At 39.0% G+C, this 18,994-nt stretch overlaps 1 protein-coding gene across 1 annotated transcript in view; it reads left to right on the top strand.

Annotated features, from left to right (window-relative positions):
• LOC136866526 (inositol oxygenase) overlaps nucleotides 1-18,994 on the top strand; it is a 69,724-nt gene that overhangs the window by 6,310 nt on the left and 44,420 nt on the right. Inside the window, exon 2 of the mRNA XM_067143574.2 lies at nucleotides 16,328-16,493. Coding sequence (XP_066999675.2) covers nucleotides 16,328-16,493 — 166 coding nt within the window. The remainder of the gene's footprint in view (nucleotides 1-16,327; nucleotides 16,494-18,994) is intronic.

Below are 18,994 nucleotides of genomic sequence, written 5' to 3'. Positions count from 1 at the left end.
ATAGTAATTTTGGTTACATGAATAGAGCTAAGTACTACATATCACACATAAGTTACGTTAATTCCATAAAATATTAATATATCCTATAAAAATAATCATATGCACCGGTATATGTTTTGTTTTGTATAACTGAATTGTTTCATAATGATACACTGTAAGAGTAAACAAGCAGTCACACCAACTACTAAATATACAAGAAAGAAAATGTAAAAGTCAGTTTCAAAATTCATTAAATCTACTTTTTTTTTTACTTAAGATAATTATTTAACTTCTTTTTGGACATTTTTATTGGAGAGGTGTTCTTATATTGTAGAGACTAACAGAATAATGCCATATGGAATTAATTCCATATTTATTTGAATGGATAACAGTGCAGTGGATATTATTAACATTTCTTGTATTAATTGTGAATTACTGAATTTGTTTTACATGATGTATTTGAGTGTGCCAAATTACGAATAATTTTATATATCATAACCAATGAAAATTTCTGTCGTAGGCTATCAAGTGAGAGAACATTACATAGTCTGTACAATTGTTCAGTAGGACTTAACGGAGACAATTTAAAAAGTATTTTCAATGCTCTTTTATGCAGCATAACAACTCTAGTGAATAATTCCTTAGTACAACATCCCCATATATGGATCATATAAGTAATATGGCTCTCAATTAGCGCTTGGAAAACACTTTTCAATAAATCATGAGAAACTTTGTATTTCAGTCTATTTAGAATGCCAATAGCTGGGATGAGTTTGTCACAGATAGATTCAACATGATTCTTCTACGTTAATGATTCGTCAATAATTAGTCCAAGAAATTTAGCAGCCTTTACTCTAGGAACTGATTGCCCAAAAAACGTCAAATAATAAATCTAAAAAATAATTACTTTTAGGTTTATGAAATAAAATATAATTGGTTTCTGTCAGATTGATTGTAAATCGATTTTTACAGAACCACGTTTCAATTAAATTTGCACCATGCTGCATATTTTGTTCAAGTTCTTGAATGTTATCACCGGTATAGAATATATTGGTGTCATCTGGAAAAGGTGATAATCTACCTCTGAGATGTAAGTCACCAATATCGTTAATAAAAATAAGAAAAAGTAACGGTCCTAACACTGAGCCCTGTGGGACTCCGACTGAGATAGTTTGGTAATTACTGTTGGTATATCGAACAGCTGTGCTCTACAGTATCATGGGAAAACATACAGTAGTGAAACAAGAAACATACCTCCGTTAACACCTTTGGAAAAAATCTGTTCTGTTTTTTTACTGTTAACCTTCTTTCCTTCCATATACTTTTCAACGATTTATTGCTGTATGAAACACTGTCATTTTCATTCGACTGACTCTGTATGTAAGTTCGAAGCCACGTAGCCAAGATTCATAAATGGAGCTTGTCATCTGCGACCTCCGGGATTGCTTTCGTACGTGACCGGTACTGAATTCACACTCGACAAACAGCAAGGCTTCAACCGATTTTCCTATCACTAGAAGTTTGTTTTTCGGTTCCCGTTATATTAGCTCCCAGCATCACTGTAACTCTTTCTTTACCTGTTAACTGTTCTTCTCAAACTATAAATTCTGTATTGCACAGTCAATGTTGTAAAAATTCGAGTTACAGAGTATGTTTTGCTTCAAGAGAGGAAACATTTGCTTCGAGAAATCGAGAAATTCGTGTAACCTAATTTCGATTAATAGAGCAATAAATACACGTGAAGAGTAGGACAAACGGTCGGGCAATTGAAGTTACTTCGAGATACTGAAAATTCTAGTAATAGAGGTTCGAGATATCGAGGTTCGACTGTAATTTGGTGTAGGCTTTCGTGAGGAACGTGCCGCGATGTTATGAGAGAAGGCAAGGGCAAGCATTGTTTATAGATGTGCTGTAATAACTGCTGCTAGATGCAGCCAAGTGGCAATTCCTCTACGAAAAAAATGTAAAATAACCCACAATTATTTCGACTGTTTTACAAAACCGCCCTGTTCGGCTTTTTGCTAATGTTACGCCCCTGCCTAGCACCGTGCAGGGTAGAGTAAGGATGGATAGCCAGATAATGCTACCTATAGTACGATAAGTTGAAGTAAGATCCTGGAAGCCGTGCTAATACAAGCGTTAGTTCCGTCAGCTGGTGTAACAGAGAGAACAGGGCGTGTATGAGAGAAAAAACAATGAACGCGCTGTTGCTATCTCTCTCACCCTTCATTATGCACAACTTTGTTTTTATCACTTACCATTGCTTAACACATGGGGATAATATGCTTCCGATAGGATAAATACGTAACTTTTAGAGATTTTAAAAATATTGATTTCCAACACCTAAAACAAGATGCATGTAAATGTCTTTGGGGTGACATAATACTAATGAATGATATAGATGAAAAACTGGAAAATTTAATTTTCATATTCATGAACTTTGCAATAATCATGCCCCTAAGCGCTGCGTGAAAGTAACATGCCCGCCCTGTCCGCGGCTGACAACTGAAATCAAATCTCTGATGACTCGGCGTGATTCATTATGTAGACGTTTCAGACGAAATTTATCAGCTGACACATTCGAACAATACCGTGTACTGCGAAATCGAATTAAACAAATTATCCGCAATAAGAAATTCGATTACTTCCGGCGTCTATCCAATAATATGAACGCTGGTAGTACTTGGCGACAACTTGGATCATTAGGTATTGGAAGGTCTCCTGTGAACCATGCTAAACCAGAAATACCACTAGACGAGATTAACAGACACTTTTCAACAGATTATTTTACTCCTGAACACGATATATTGCAAGCCACCGTCAAGTCTATAGTACGACAACAATAATCTGATCGCCCATGTTTCGAATTTCGAACTGTTTCAGAGTCTGAAGTGAGACGAGAACTGATTTCAATTTAATCCCATGCAACGGGGCTGATGAAATCCCTATTTTTTAATTTCTAACTAACATCATGGATATTATATTGCCGATTAATGCTGACTTATTTAAGGCATGCCTCTCCCGTGGTTATTTTCCGAAAAAGTGGAAAGATGCACAAGTTGTTCCAGTTCCGAAAAGGTCGCCAGCTAATAAAGCATCTGACTTTCGTCCTGTATGCATTCTTTCAGCACTGTCTAAAGCTCTACAAAAATTGATCAATAAGCAAATTGAACAATACCTGGAAAAATATTCTCTGCATGGCCCCTTCCAATCTGGTTTCAAGAAAGGACATAGCACAGGGGCGGCACTACTAAGAATTACAGACGACGTTGGACGAGCTACAGATGAGTGGAAAGTGAAAATACTTATTTTACTTGACTTCAGTAGTGCGTTTGACACAGTAAATATTGACACATTATTATCGAAACTACAAAGATTTAATCTGAGTCCCTCTGCTGTTCAGTTCTTTGATTCATACCTCACCAATCAGGGACAACATGTTATCATAAACGGTATGATTACGGACTGGAAGACGAAGCAAACAGGTGTTCCACACGGATCTATGCTAGGACCTCTTCTGTTTACTCTATATATCAATTATATATCTTCTCACTTCAGCAATTGTAAGTATCATTTATATGCAGATGACCTACAAATATATTATCACTGTAAAGCTGTTGATATTGAGTTTGGAATTCATCAGATGAATTCTATTTTAAACCTGATTAGCTCCAATTCTAATAAGAACTGTTTATTAATTAATCAATCTTAAAAAGACACAAGCTATTATAATAGGACAACAAAGGCAGTTAAATACTATTAATAAGTGGTTATTGCCTTCACTTTTGCTTTGTGGTGTAGCTATACCATTCCGGAAGTCATTAAAAATCGTGGGATTACCATAAGTGACACACTAGACTGGAATGAGCACATAACATGCATCTGTAGGAAAATTCACTCGTCACTTCACCCTCTCAATACTCGCCAATCACTTCTTTCACTAAGCATGAAAATTAAACTTATCCAGACCCTCATATTTTTAATAATTGTGATATTGTAATGATAGATGCCAACATGGAGCAAACATTAAAATTACAGAGGGCAATGAACTCGTGCATTAGGTTTATATTTTCAATTAAATTTTCAACTCATATCTCTATTATGGAATTCTCTCCTGATTAAAAATCGATAAACGACGATATATTCATATTGCAACTCTCGTATTTCGTCTGTTGAGTGAATCTAAACCCCAGTATTTATCCTCAAAGTTTAATTTACTCTCCTCCTCTCATGAAGATAACACACGGTAGACTACTACACTTTCAATTCCTGTGCATCGCTTATCATCATTTAACTGCTCCTTTGAAGTGTCTGGTGCAAGACTATGGAATTCTCTTCCAGTCAGTGTCAGGAATTGAACTTCTTTCGCTTCTTTCAAGCGGTCTTGCCAAGATTACGTATTAAATGTATAAACAGTTTGTATGAATGGCAGTATGAATGGAAGAATGAATGAGATTAGGTTTTATATTTTGTTATATAATTTCTTTATTCTGTTTTATGAAGTTTATTTTAGATAATACGTAGTTAAGTGTAAGAGAGGACCGTGAGCCGTAACTTAGTCACGAATTAAGGCATGAAATAAATAAATAAATAAATAAATAAATAAATAAATAAATAAATAAATAAATAAAAAATAAAATATTCGCTGCTTCCTTGTACAATCCAACGAAACCCATACATCCAAATCCGACACGGCATTTAATACATGCTTGAAAACGTGTTCGCGGTAGGTGGACGGAGTGGTATTCGTGGGGTTTCACCTCTGGACTCTTTTTTCTCCTCTAGAGTGGAACCTAGTGGTCGTTTGGCGATTACAAGTGCTTCTCCGGACTTGCATAGAGACAGACCAGTATACATTGTCTTCAACTAAATATCATCCTATTTCCTACGGGGCCATTGCAGCAGTACAGTGCGGTAAACTTCTAGCACCATCATGTACTCCATCGTAACCACCACAACCATCACCACCACACTGACTACCACCGCTTCAGGCGCCGTCCAAACAGCTGCAGAGGTAGCTGCCATTGCATATCACACGGCCATCATGTCTTCACACGCTGCTCCAAACTACCAAGCTCGGTTTCTACCTGCCACGCTGGCTCCCCAGTAGGAAGAAGCTCGAACACCATCAATGCCCACAGCTTCACTACTTGCTGGTGAAAAGGAACCAGCCCCTCGCCGTCGTGCTGTTTCTCCCCCATCATTGATTACTGAACCCATCACCGGAGCACCACCACCTTATATGAACAGCGACAATCGACTGCCTCGCCAGGACCCACCTGCCCCATCCGACCTCTCCACCTCCCGAACTCGTAGACCCATCACCAACCTCCGCTCACTTCAGCCGCCCCTACTAGCATTCATATGTTTCTAGTACTCAATCTGACCCCAGACTTCCGCTCCTCGGCCCACATCTTCAAAACCTTACTCCGCTTGAATACGAGACGTGAAGTAATCGCTGACATCCGCCCTACTTCTCATGGGTTGCTCATCAAACTCAATGGAGAAGCCACCGCTCAGAGACTCACTCAAACAATAGGTGCAGCTCAATTAGGATCATCAGTACCTTTTAAACTCCGCTAAACCCCAACCCTTAACACCCCCGTCACAGTTTAGTCAGTTGCGTGATTCGTGGGGTGGACCAACATTTATTTAAAAAGTAATATTACAGCAACGACGTCAGCGAATTTTTTTTGCACTCAATACAGTACAACACTGCAGCACTGGCTATTTAGGCCTCGGTGTTGCCCAGCCGTGTGCAGTGACAGACATAGTACGGAGTTAGAGCACGTTAAAGCTGGCTTAACGGAAACTTCTCCCGTGGGTGCTAGGCGAGCACTGACCGGTGGTCACTATTTGGCAATACTGGGCACTCTTCACTTCGATTGGCTTCTAAATTATTGTCTGTTCGGGATTACCTGATGCCTGAGGTAAACAAAGGATTCGCTGAGAAAACTCTGTGATTGGTTACAAATATCTCGCCACGTGGTGAGTTGTACAGCAAATTTAAATCCAAACTAGGCATCCCAAAACAGAACCACTAAAAGTTTGCTATCTGTAGTGTAACCTGCCGAGTGTGTGAAGAACGATATACAATCGACGATATCGTTCGTATTGTACCGTCTCTCTCTCCAGTCGTTCCACTCATGACTGAGTATCGTGATCCAAGGACTTTGTTGTTTCTTTTATAAGCTGATGCCATTCTGTACGTACTTGCGTTTTCTGGATAGCAATTCTCCATGGTAAATTCATGATCTCTCGTACTTGATCAACCCATCTTTTTGCGACCCGTCCTCGTGTCCTTATGCTAGAACCTTTTCCTTGGACAATTAATTTTTTCAGGTTGTCATCCTCTCTTCTCATAATGTGACCAAAGAATTGCAGGATTCTCTGGTACACAACTTGGCATAAACTTTCTTGTAAAAACCCTCTAGGACGATGCCTCAATTTCCTGATTAAACATCCGACTAACTCAGGTGGGCAGAGAGTGGGTAAGTCTAAATGTCGAAGTTTATAACTTATCTCTAAGTATAATGACAGGAAAAATTGAGGTTTATATCGAATGAGAAACACTGATATGGGGTAAGATAAAATAAAATAAAATAAAATAAAATAAAATAAAATAAAATAAAATAAATAAAATAAAATAAAATAACCCCGAATCATACTACAACACCAATAAAAATCAGATTAATAAAACATCAATGAAACTGGCGTTGAAATGAAATGAAAACCAACAAAAGTGAATATGGAAAACACACATTAATTACGTAGATCAAATAAAATGATGAAATGAAAGTTCCAAATTACAACTTTAAATATTTATGAGTTTCAAAATAACTCCACATTATAGTCCAACGTTCCTGTTCGCATGGAGCAGCACCATTATGAAAATCACCATTATACGGATTGATATTCAGGGTAGTTGCCGCCATAATTGCCTTTAGACGTGATTTAAGACGCAGTGTGACATGATATGAACTATGAAAATACTAGTGGCATTTCCCTTCGCTATATTTACTGTATAATAAGCAAAGCAATTAAAAGATCCACGTATTTACATTTGGATCAGGTGGGGATATCATTGTACTACACTGACTCGACGTGAAACGCGTTTCACCAAAAGATCTAGTAAGAACTAGATTAACCACAACCATTCACTCAGTGCTCAGGCTGTTCCCCAATAATCAACAAGACAACAGATCAAAATCACCATGAAATCACATAAAACCACCATCCTTTAAGAGAAAACAAATAATGTAATTGAATGAACACATGGGAAGCAGTGGGCAACATCACGTTCCTCTTGCTGCATTTGCCCACCGGTTAGTGCCCTTCATCTGTCACATATGTCCTGCTTTGCAGTGGGCTGAAAAGAATGTTAAAACTCAAGACTGCTCTTGGGAATTGGTCACTGTTTTGACAATATTATCTTACGGAAATAGCTTCTCACTTCGCGATATCTGTATAACCTTGGCTTATAAGCTAACCTCATATCTCAAGAACTGCTCGGAGATTCACATACACAATCGTACATATTGTCAGCATGCTACTATAATTCAACACACACATCATATCTACTGGCCTGACATTTATTTCACGGCAATTCTGATTCTCAGTAATATCTCAGAATACAATCACAGGACTATTCTCGCTTTACACAATTCTTATAACATTTCCAGGCATGCAATCTGCCCGCAAAATTGACTTCATATTTCAGCATGCACTAAATTCTCATGTCTATCTTGTAATCCCATCAGCCTTTCTTAGTAGAAATCAGGGTTCGATTCCCTCTCAAATCATTGTTCACAACAGTTTCCAACCCACATTATAAGAATCTATTCTAGTCAACGGTGCATATACAGCTCCACACGTCTCACAGCTCCTGTAATACATGCAGCATGCATCCTATCTGTCACTAATCTTTCTAAATAGATAAATAAAATTTAGTCTCGATGCCGCGAGTGTGTAACTCAGGAGGTTAATGATTTTGGCAATCTAATCCTTCTATCTCTATCAAACAAAAACACAGGAATAACCTTAAGCTAGGTAACATGCATAATTCACACAAATAAAATCAAATAAATCCTAACATTTCCCTCAATCCCATCTAGCTAATTATAAAGCAAAAGAAATAAAGAGAAAATATTCGATCCCTTCCTGTCCGTATTTACAGCATCACAAATATAAAATGAACACATGCCGTCAGGCAAAAATTACACTAAAGAAAATCCCTAATCTAAGGCTCACTAGTATTAATCGTAATTCATAAAACATGCCATTTTTATAATACATGCATCTTATCTTGGCAACTTCCTGGATATTGGTAGCAGCTCACATCCATGCTCCTATGGGGGTCTGCTCCATCTTCAACAGGTTCTCAACGCGTGGAACCAATCTTCTTTCTTCTAAAGGCGATGCCATCTTCTTGAGGTTAGTTCCTGTATAACAGTAACACACAAGATTCTGGTCAATACTTCTTCACCGCTCTCCGTGCACGTTGCCGAATAAACCGTTTCTTAGCCGTAATTTAAGGCCAACGTTAATACAACACAAAACACACGTAATATTCACTATACAATAAATGTTAAGGGTTTAAATACAGTCATTTGGAGCGGCTCGCGGTTCGATACGAATAGTCTTTCACGATACGCGACCGGCCCGAAAGTACAATGCGGATGAGCATCTCTTATTCGATTGCCAGTCTGCGGCTAATATTACCGTCTGTTACTTTAACATAAGAACTTGCGACATAGCGCACTTGGCGACTTATAACTGCACCCAGTTTACAGAGCACTGTTCAACAAAAAATAAATGCACTGTCTTTGATCAGTGCGACCATACAACGTTATACTTCTGCCCACGTGGCAGCATTTATGCGTCACGCGCACACTGTAGTACGACACTGATGCTCACGCACAGATAAAGAGAAGTACGTAACGATGTTCACTTCATAACAACACACCCAGAAAGAAGAACGCTCTCGACAGGTGGGGCGCTTAAGTAACATAGCCAACGCCGTTGTGGCTAGGGGATTCCCTATATGTTCACATATTCAACCAATCAGAGTTCTTGTTACGCACAATGACTTTGTAATTTGCTAAAATTAATATCAGATGCACTCCTGATAACTTAATTACGACTCATATACTTGCTATAATATATTCCTTACTATTTCTCTCTCTCAGACCTGTGGAAAACACTCAAATAACAGAACTGACTTCCCTTTCTCGCTGCACACATCACTCAGATATCAATGTTGGTCAACCTGGGATTTTAATTCTGCGCGGTCCAGAATTCATATTAGCCAAACCCTCGCTTCCTAATTGGCTGAATACTCCTCGTGGCCAACGAATTCTACACGTGCCGGGATGTGCTAACTCTTGGTAAAGCTGAACGTTTCCCACGGTTGCAGGCAAGCTTCGCGAACCATACAGCGACATTACGACTCCAGGACTTCCGGTCTCAACTGTTCTGTAATCTGCTACTTTTCCAATGCTTGACTGAAATCCACTTTTATATAATTATTTGATATGCCAAATATATGACTTAATATCTCATATGGGCCATCAGGGTACAGCCCAGTATGTTATGCTTGCTAAATGAAACATTCCGGTTCGTAAAAAGGACAATTATTTCGAGATCCAACAACATTACATTCGTCAAAATAAACCGCACTGAGCCACGTGACTGAACTCTTATATTTTCAATACAAATTAGAATAAATAACACAAGAATAAACAGAAATGCCTCCTAAATAAACAATACACTCAAATTACGTTTTGCTTAAATAGTCTTTTTTTGCTAGTGGCTTTACGTCGCTCCGACACAGATATGTCTTATGGCGACGATGGGACAGGAAAGGCCTAGGAGTTGGAAGGAAGCGGCCGTGGCCTTAATTAAGGTACAGCCCCAACATTTGCGTGGTGTGGAAATAGGAAACCACGGAACCCACCTCCACAGCACAATGTTTTTTTGGGTCCCTTTATCTGGGCCGGTGGATAAGTCTGTTAGTAGAAAAGTATAGATCTAAGGTTTTCAGAATCCTTGACTGGAACCAAATAGAATCCAGAAAATATAAGATAATAATATTACTTGTTTTATACGTCCCACTAACTATATTTTTCTCGGTATCGAGAGCCAAGATTAACGGCTGAGAGTATTCTTCGTGCTGACCACACGTCATCTCGTAATCTGCAGGCCTTCAGGCTGTGCAGCGGGCCAATATTGGTAAAAGGATCAGGCAAATTAAAATTAAACTTACAATTTTCAAGCCCAGTTTCTTCGGACAAAGCTTTACGACACCAACAGTGCAGAAGCTAGCATGAAGAGCGTGTTTGAGAAATGAGGGAAGAATGCTGTCTATTGTCTGGTTGCAAAGCATATACGCACCACCCCCACTCCGCTGGACAGAACAGAAACGAAGACGTATGGGTGTTGATGTAGAGAACTTGAAACGAATGAATAACTGATCAGAAAGAATGACTTATTAATTAAAGAAATAAAGCGTGGTGATAGTGCAAATCTGCAACCAGGCCAGAACCCACCACTGCTTCGCACTCTTCTGAATGACGTCATGCGCGACCTTACTTCACAGATCCCGTGAACGGATTATAGCTATTCAGCTTCGAACAGAAATATTTCGGGCCGCGAATCCCGAAAATTTCGAGTGGAGTTTTCAAATAGGATGAGTGGTGGGTTTTTTTTATCTCGTATCAGAAGCAAAGTTATGTACAAAAATGTCTATACAAAATATGAAAAAGGTACAGCAAAGTTTCAGATTGTGGTGCACCGGAAATGAGCAACGTCGAGTGCATTCCTTGTCACCTTAAGCAGCTCTTTCTCCGTACATGTGGCAGGACAAAGATGACATTCTAGCAGATGGGCCGTAGTATGCACTTCACCTTCTTCTTCTTAAGACGCCGTCTCCGAGCAGAGGTTGGCGATCCACGTAACTAGCTCTGATTTTGACAGCGCAGAATGGAATGCCACTCTGAAGTACAGCAGTGTCATCTTTGAAGGTCTTTCAGACATGAATTTCTTCTTCTCCCAACAGATCTCCTCCTCTGTATCTTTCCTTCGATAATAAGCTGTAATAACTGATACCTCTCACCTCTTTATGGTGAGCAGTAGTTCTTTTTGCTTTTTCATCCGACGAACCACCTCGGCATTTGAGATTTTCATTACCCAGGATATGCGCAAGAGACGGCGATACTGGAACATTTCTAAGGCATCAATACGTTTTTCTATGATTGGATCCAGAGTCCAGCTTTCACATCCATATAGGAGAACAGAAATTATATAGCAGCGGATCATACGAATTCGTAGTTGGAGACTGAGATCTGACCTCACAAGGAATTTATTCAAGGTAATGAGTTGTTTCCTGGCCTTCTCAATTCTAGACATTCCCGTTTGGAATTACATTGGTCATCCTGGATGGTACCCAGATATTTGAGAGAAGACACTTGCTCAACTATTTTTATCTTTTATTGTGAGATTTTTCCGAATTGTCTTCTTAGAGAACACCATCAGTTTCGTCTTTGAGGGGTTAACATATAATCCAAACTCTTCACTGTGCTGAAAGACAGGCATGTCATCAGCTATGACAACAGTATCATCTGCATATCTGATGCTGATGATTTTCCCGTTAATTTCGATCCCACCATAGTCTGCCAATGTTTCTTTAAAGATTGCCTCTGAGTAAATGTTAAACAACAGAGGTGAGAGTACACAACTCTGGCGGACACCCTTGCTGATTGAAGCAGTTTCCGAAGTTCCTTGATCAGTTTTGACATTTGCAAAATGATTCCAGTACCGGTTACTGATTATACGTAAGTCACCGCAGTCACACAAAGCAGAATGTACAGTACTATACAATATATCCCCACTTTTGCAGATTGGTCTCGCTCCTTGTAAAACCCGAGCGCAGCCTATTTAAAAAATCTCCAAGTCGTCCAGTACTCCATATGTCCAGCTGGTAATTCTTCACAAGGTGTTTTCCATTCTCCAAGATACTCATTCCTAGCCCTTCAAATACTCGCTCAGTGTTGCTTGTTGTTGTGCTCTTTCAAATTTCTGTGTGGTCTTCGAGAAACTTTTGGATGAATGTGCTGGTTGGAGTCCATACAGTAGATGAGCTTGGGATTTTAATGATGTGGTCTTCTCCTTGCGGGCTGTTACCTCGCGTCGGATATCAGGAGGTGCGATGCCAGCAAGATACAGTCGAACCTCTTTTCTGCGGACACTGTCGGTTCTGTGGAAAAATGACCGTACGAGAGGTGTCCGCTAAAACAAGGTTGCAAAAATTAATCGAACATTTTAACGGCAAAGAATATCCCCCTTAAATATAAGCAGGCATCTTCATTTTGATTATTCTAAATAATTTCTAGTTAAGTATTTGCCTAGTAGAGATTAGAAGTGATTGTATAGCCTTTACATTTATTATTATTAAGTAATCATTCAGCTGGGTGTACAAATTTAGCACATTTTTCTTTACTGCGATATTCTCGAAAAGGGATTAACGACTCACTGGCACACACAAATTATTTATTCTATTAAACTCAACTTTCAGGTCATTTGCGATTTCTCACGCTTTTTCTTTTAACATTGGCCAACTCACAGTCTTTGCTCGAACACGTTTGAATCACTTATGTACCGCAATGTCCACTTTTGCGATACTGACTCCCAATATCTTTTCATTCCTCGATTCCTATTTTCCTCCCACTCCTTAATAAGTCACTTTTATTCTTCACAATTGTGCTTTCCCGCAATTCTTCAGCGAACTTTTCTCACTGAAAATTATCTCGAGATCTAAACACGTTCGTCCCTCCAACACATGTTAACTATAAACAAAATAACCCCATGGCATTACAGCCCTTAAGGCCCTTGGCCTACCAAGCGACCGCTGCTCAGCTCGAAGGCCTGCAGATTACGAGGTACTCAGTATTTCTGTCTTAGCAATCAGCACATGAGAGCTCTTCCTTGTCAAGTTTAACTGAACTACCCGACTTCGACCTTATCAGCGACAATCTGACTCATGAATAGAATGATGCAAAATATGCCGAAAATCCCTTGGTAACTTGTGAGTAAACAGTCATTGGTAGTGTACCGGTAGGTACACCCGACCCGTTAATTCACTTGGAGCGCCTTGAAGAATGCCATCTTAAATCGAAAACTTGCAACAACTAATTCAGGTGGTGATGGAGGCACTTTTGTGTATATGGGGCTATGCCCTTTCTCCATTCACCATCCCTAAATTGTAACTACAATTAGTGGAAAATAAATAATAATAATAATAATGAAGCAGTTTGGACATTTCTCTACATATGTCTCTGCTGTAACGTATGTTATGCCCTCTGGTGTGAAGATTGACTAGTAACATTTTAAAGTAATTTTGTTTTCTAAGGTTTCCTAAACTCAAGTGATTATTCTTTGTTTTAGCTACAGTATGTTAAAGTTTACAATACTTCTACCTCTTCCCGCCAACTTAAGATGTCGGCCAATAGAAAATTATGTATATTTATTTTTTCAGCCAATCAAACCGTATCTAGTATTTATTTAATTACCCAATCAAAAATGGGGGTGTGTCGGGCCTTAGCCCAGAGTTTTCTGGAAGCTTCCCCTCGGGTATAAAAGCTGGCACATGTTCGACCAGGGTGTCTTATTGATCGTTCCAGTCGACAGAGTGTGTGTTAATAAAGGAGGCGGGGTGTCTCGTCCATCGTCGAGAAGTCCATCAGCCCAAGGTACTGGCAGTCCTGGTTTAGCTAAGTGATAGTCTTTGAAAGCTAGCTCGAGGGGAAGGTTTCCAATCTTTAATAATGGAACTTTAATTTTCTAAAATATAACTTTCAAATCTTAAATGCAAATTTCTAACAAGCCAAAAGAACTCGGCCGAAATCAGGGAATAGAGAGTGAGATACCCTCTCGTGTTCCCTATTAACTTGATGTTGACTTTGATTTTGTAACCGTTTTCTGTTTGTAATCTCTGTAACTTAAATATTTTCTCCATCTAGTCACCTCAGTAGTATTCTGTAACTTCGGGCGAGAAGCCCAAGTAGGATTTTAAGCTTTTCTAATTTCAAAGAGCGCAAGTGTCCGCCTCTTCAATATTTTGATTTTTGGGCCAGTAACTTGAACCTATTGTTTTTCACAAAGGCCTGGTAGGATGGGTACTCGATACCCCTGTTAAACTTTTTCATTCTTTTTATGTTAAAATGTTAGATTGTTGAGCATCTAAGACAGTGAATACTGTTTGAATTGTAAAATGTAGGTTGTGCCTTTGATAGGCCTGAACATTTCTGAAAATTTAAATTTTATAGAGCAAAGGCGCTCTGTTTATTAATGTAAAAGTTGAATGGTGCCTTTGGAAGGCTGTATTGTTATAAGGTTTGGAGAATAGTCTCCTAGACAAACTTGTAGAGCCAGGAGGCTCTTACTATGGTGTGAAAGAAATTGGAAGATCCGTCTCCTTCATTATGGAGTGAATGGAGCAGTAGTGCTCAAGTCACAATTGTAATTTGGGAGCTGTAAGCTCAGATTGTTAATTGACAATTTGTTGATTATTCTGATTTTTCCAACATTGTACCTAAGCTAACGAGCTAGTTTTGTACACTGAAATCTTGATTTTTTGCTTATCGAATTGTTTTGTTAAAATTCAAGATCTGAAAAGAAACCAAAAGATAGCAAAGAAAATAAATGTAATTCTAATTTTAAAGTTTTAATTAATCTTTGATTGTCTTAGATCGACCCATTCAGGTCCGCACCTTCTTTCACCTCTGTGATCTACACAAACTTTGTAACAGTTAGCATTCCAGAGCAGCTAGAATTCTCAGAATGTACACTAAGTAGAACACAAGACGACCATAACAAAATCTTTGGAAAGAGCCCTGTACAGTACAATTAACTTTATGACTACTTCAGTCTACCTCATCTCTCTTTTCCTTGGCCTCGGAATAGTACAAATATTCAAAAAGAATTCCCGTATGTCTGCAGAATGATATAAACAGAAATAATGACATAGCCTTGTGTAAACAAAGTGTCATGGAACGTGTAAAGTGTCCGCTTAAATGAGGCTTATTTAACACGTGCCTTATGTAAAATGAAATGCGTTCCGTGGAAAACTGTCCGTATAGGGAGGTGCCTGCTAAATAATGGTGTCCGTTAAGGCAGATTCGACTGGAGTACCATTTTTCTCGCGGTGTAGGTTTTAACAGTTAGACAGCCTGTGATGGTCCGAAACGTCTCATTAATTGCCACATCTACTTATTTGGCATGGCAAGATCTGTACCATGCTGGGGTAAGCGTACTCTGCTGCCGAGTAACATAATGCTAATGCTGAGGTTTTCACTGTATCCAGCTCTGCTCTCCAGGTTGTTCCAGTCAACTTCCGTATCACATTATTCCTGGCAGCCACGCTGCTCTTGGAGTTCTATAAGAAAGTGTGCGGTCTAACGTAACCCCGAAATATTTTGGGTTTTCAGCTTGACAAGTAAAGGTCCTGCCCTTAAAATCCCGGACAAGACTTAGGTTATGTAGACTAAAGGCATCGGCGAAATGCCACTGTAATATTTGTCCCAAATGGAACATAATAATTGCTTTTACACCAATAAAGTGAAAAATCCGCGGTAAATTAAGAAATACTATCGTTACTAGAGAAATATCTAGAGAATTTTGTATACGTACTTACGGGCCGTAGACAGGACTCCTTTATGTCGTATTTCGCTGCTCGTGCCGTCTTTTGTTTCTTTCTTGAGGTCCAGGGCTTGCACCGACGAATGGGAGTGCTATGTCTGTGAATTGTCATTATCTTTGTCTATAAAACTAGCGCGGACAGTTCAAACAGCAAAATAGCATGATCCCTGGACCAACAAATATATTACTTGTTTGTTGAAAGGAAAAGAGCATGATCCATAGACCAATAAATATATAATTTATTTAATGAGTTAGGGCACAAAACGAATGAGCAACTAATATGGATACATACTTTACTACCTTACAACTATTTTTTCTGCTACGTCGCAGCTCTCCCGTATGTTTTTTGTTTGTCGAACACTTTCGTGTTGTGCTGTCTTTGCTCTGAAGTTGTTTGAATTAATTAACTTGGATATTCAACCGACCCCAAATGCACGTGTGAAGGTGATGTTGCAAAAGAAATGGCCTTTAGAGGTTATCTTTCCTTAACGCCTTCATAATTCAAAGTCGAAGATCTTCGTCGGGACTTGTATTCGAATCATTTTCTCTTTGGACTATCAACACGCGAGAGAGACAGAGTCAGCCCTTACTTATTAAGTTTGGACCTATTATTTAATATGGTTTGACTAATAAATTCATTCGATTTCGTTTCCAGAGCGTGATCGACCCTTCCGAACATCTCCGGCCGGAGCCCATATATGCAGGCAAAGCGCTGAATGCCTTCCGAAACTATGAGGTGGACGATGAGGATCCTATCAAGAGAAGAGTTCGGGAGACCTACTTCAAGATGCATACCTTCCAGACAGTGGAGTTCGTAAAAGGTAATGGTATTATTATTATTATTATTATTATTATTATTATTATTATTATTATTATTACCAGAAATCTATCAGTAACGAGATGTTAAACGGATAGCAAAAGAGAAATTAATGCTTGCCAAGATGGCTACTACCCAGTGAGATGGCTTGCATTATGTTGTTTGAGTCATCAGTCCATAGACTGGTTTGATACAGCTCTCCATGCCATCCTATCATGTGCTAACCTTTTCATTTCTACATAACTACTACATCCTACATCTGATCTAATCTGCTTGTTATATTTATACCTTGGTCCACCCCTACTGTTCTTACACTTCCCTCATAAACCTGGGTGTCTTAAGATGTGCCCTATCATTCTATCTCTTCTTCTGGTCAAATTTAGTCAAATCGGTCTCCTCTCACCAATTCTATTCAGTATCTCTTCATTCGCGATTCCATCTACCCATCTCACCTTCAGCATTCTTCTGTAACACCCCATTTCAAAAGCTTCTATTCTCTTTCTTTCTGTGCTTGTTATCGTCCATGTTCCACTTCCATACAGTGCCACGCTCCAGACGAAAGTCTTCAAAAACATCTTTCTAATTCCAATATCAATGTTCGAGGTGAACAAATTTATTTTCTTAAGAAAGGCTAGTGCTTGCTTGTGCTAGTCATGCATTTTATGTCCTCCTTACTTCTACCATCATTCATTATTTTACTACCCATATAACAATATTCATCTACTTCCTTTAAGACTTCATTTCCTAATCTAATATTTCCTGCATCACCTGACTTTGTTCGACCGCACTCCATTACTTTTGTTTTGGACTTATTTATTTTCATCTTGTATTCCTCCACCAAGACTCGGTCCATACCATTCAGGAATTTCTCCAGATCTTTTGCAGAGTCAGATAAAATAACAATATCATCGGCATAACTCAGGGTTTTTATTTCCTCTCCTTGGAATTTGATTCCCTTTCAAATTCCTCTTTGATTCCCTTTATCGCCTGTTCTATGTAAACATTGGAAAGGAGAGGGGACAAACTGCAGCCTTGCCTCACTTCTTTCTGGATTGCTGCTTCTTTTTCAAAGCCCTCGATTCTTATCGCTGCAGGCTGATTTTTGTATAGATTGTAGATATTTCTCCTTTCTCGGTATCTGATCGCGAACACCTTCAGAATCTCAAACAGCTTGGTCCAATCAACAGTATCGAATGCCGTTTCTAGATCTACGAAAGGCGTGTACGTGTACTTGTCTTTCTGAATTCGCTCCTCTAAGATCAGATGTAAAGTGAGGATTGCTTCACGTGTTCCCACATTTCTTCTGAAGCCAAATTGATGTTCTCCCAACTCAGTTTCAACTTGTCTATCCATTCTTCTGTATATAATACGTGTTAAGAAACTAATGGTGCGGTAGTTTTCGCACTTGTCAGCACCGGCTTTCTTCGAAGTAGCTATAACAACATTATGCCGAAAATTGGATGGCACTTCTTCTGTATCATACATCTTACACACAAAAACGGAATAACCTCTCCATGCTGGTATAGGCTCCGGCCGGAGATGTTCGGAAGGGTCGATCACGCTCTGGAAACGAAATGGAATGAATTTATTAGACAAACCGTATTAAACAGTAGGTCCAAACTTAATAAGTAAGGGATGTCTCTCTCGTGTGTTGATAGTCCAAAGAGCAAATGATTCGATTACAAGTCCCGACGAAGATCTTCGACTTTGAAACGGAACATCTAAAGGCCATTTCATTAATTGCTCCTGCTCTTAAAATCCCGGACAAGACTAAAATTTAATCTCGATATTCAACCGACCCAAAATGAACGTGGGAAGGTGATGTTGCACGCTTTGGAAATGAAATTGAATGAATTTTTTTAGACAAACCATATTAAATAGTAGGTGGGTACTTAATCAATTCCTGGTGCCGTTTTCCTACTTAGGTCTATCAAAGTTCTGTCGAATTCTGACCACAAAATTGGGTCTCTCATGTCATCAGCATCAACAGCTCCTTCTTATTCGTCTTCTTCTTCTTCTTCTTCTTCTTCTTCTTCTTCTTCTAGAACCCTATCATCTACTTCTTTTACCTTGATACAACTGTTGGATATGTTCCTGGCATCTTTCTGACTTGTCTTCTTTCCCTAGAAGTGGTTTTCCATCTGAGTTTCTAATATTCATACGGCTAGTTTTCCTTTCTACAAACGTATCCTTCATTTTCTGGTATGCACAATCTACTTTTCCAAGGACCATACAACTTTCAACATCCTTGCACTTCTCATTCAGCCATTCCCTGCACTTTCTATTTCATTCTTTATTCGCCGGTATTCTTTTCTGCCCTCCTCATTTTTTGCATTATTTTACTTTCATCGTTCGTCAATCAGGTCTTTTATCTCTTGAGTTATCCACTTTTTCTTAGTTGGCCTTTCCTTTCTTCCGAACTTTTCTTCAGCAGCCTTACTGATCACATTCTTCATGACTGCCCATTCTTCCTCTTCTGTGTTTCCTTCAACCTTTTCATTTATT

The sequence above is a fragment of the Anabrus simplex genome, chromosome 3, assembly GCF_040414725.1.
Source record: "Anabrus simplex isolate iqAnaSimp1 chromosome 3, ASM4041472v1, whole genome shotgun sequence".
NCBI lineage: Eukaryota > Metazoa > Arthropoda > Insecta > Orthoptera > Tettigoniidae > Anabrus > Anabrus simplex.
The sequence above is the reverse complement of the archived record's forward strand: the minus strand, read 5'-3'. Positions and strand labels throughout refer to the sequence as shown.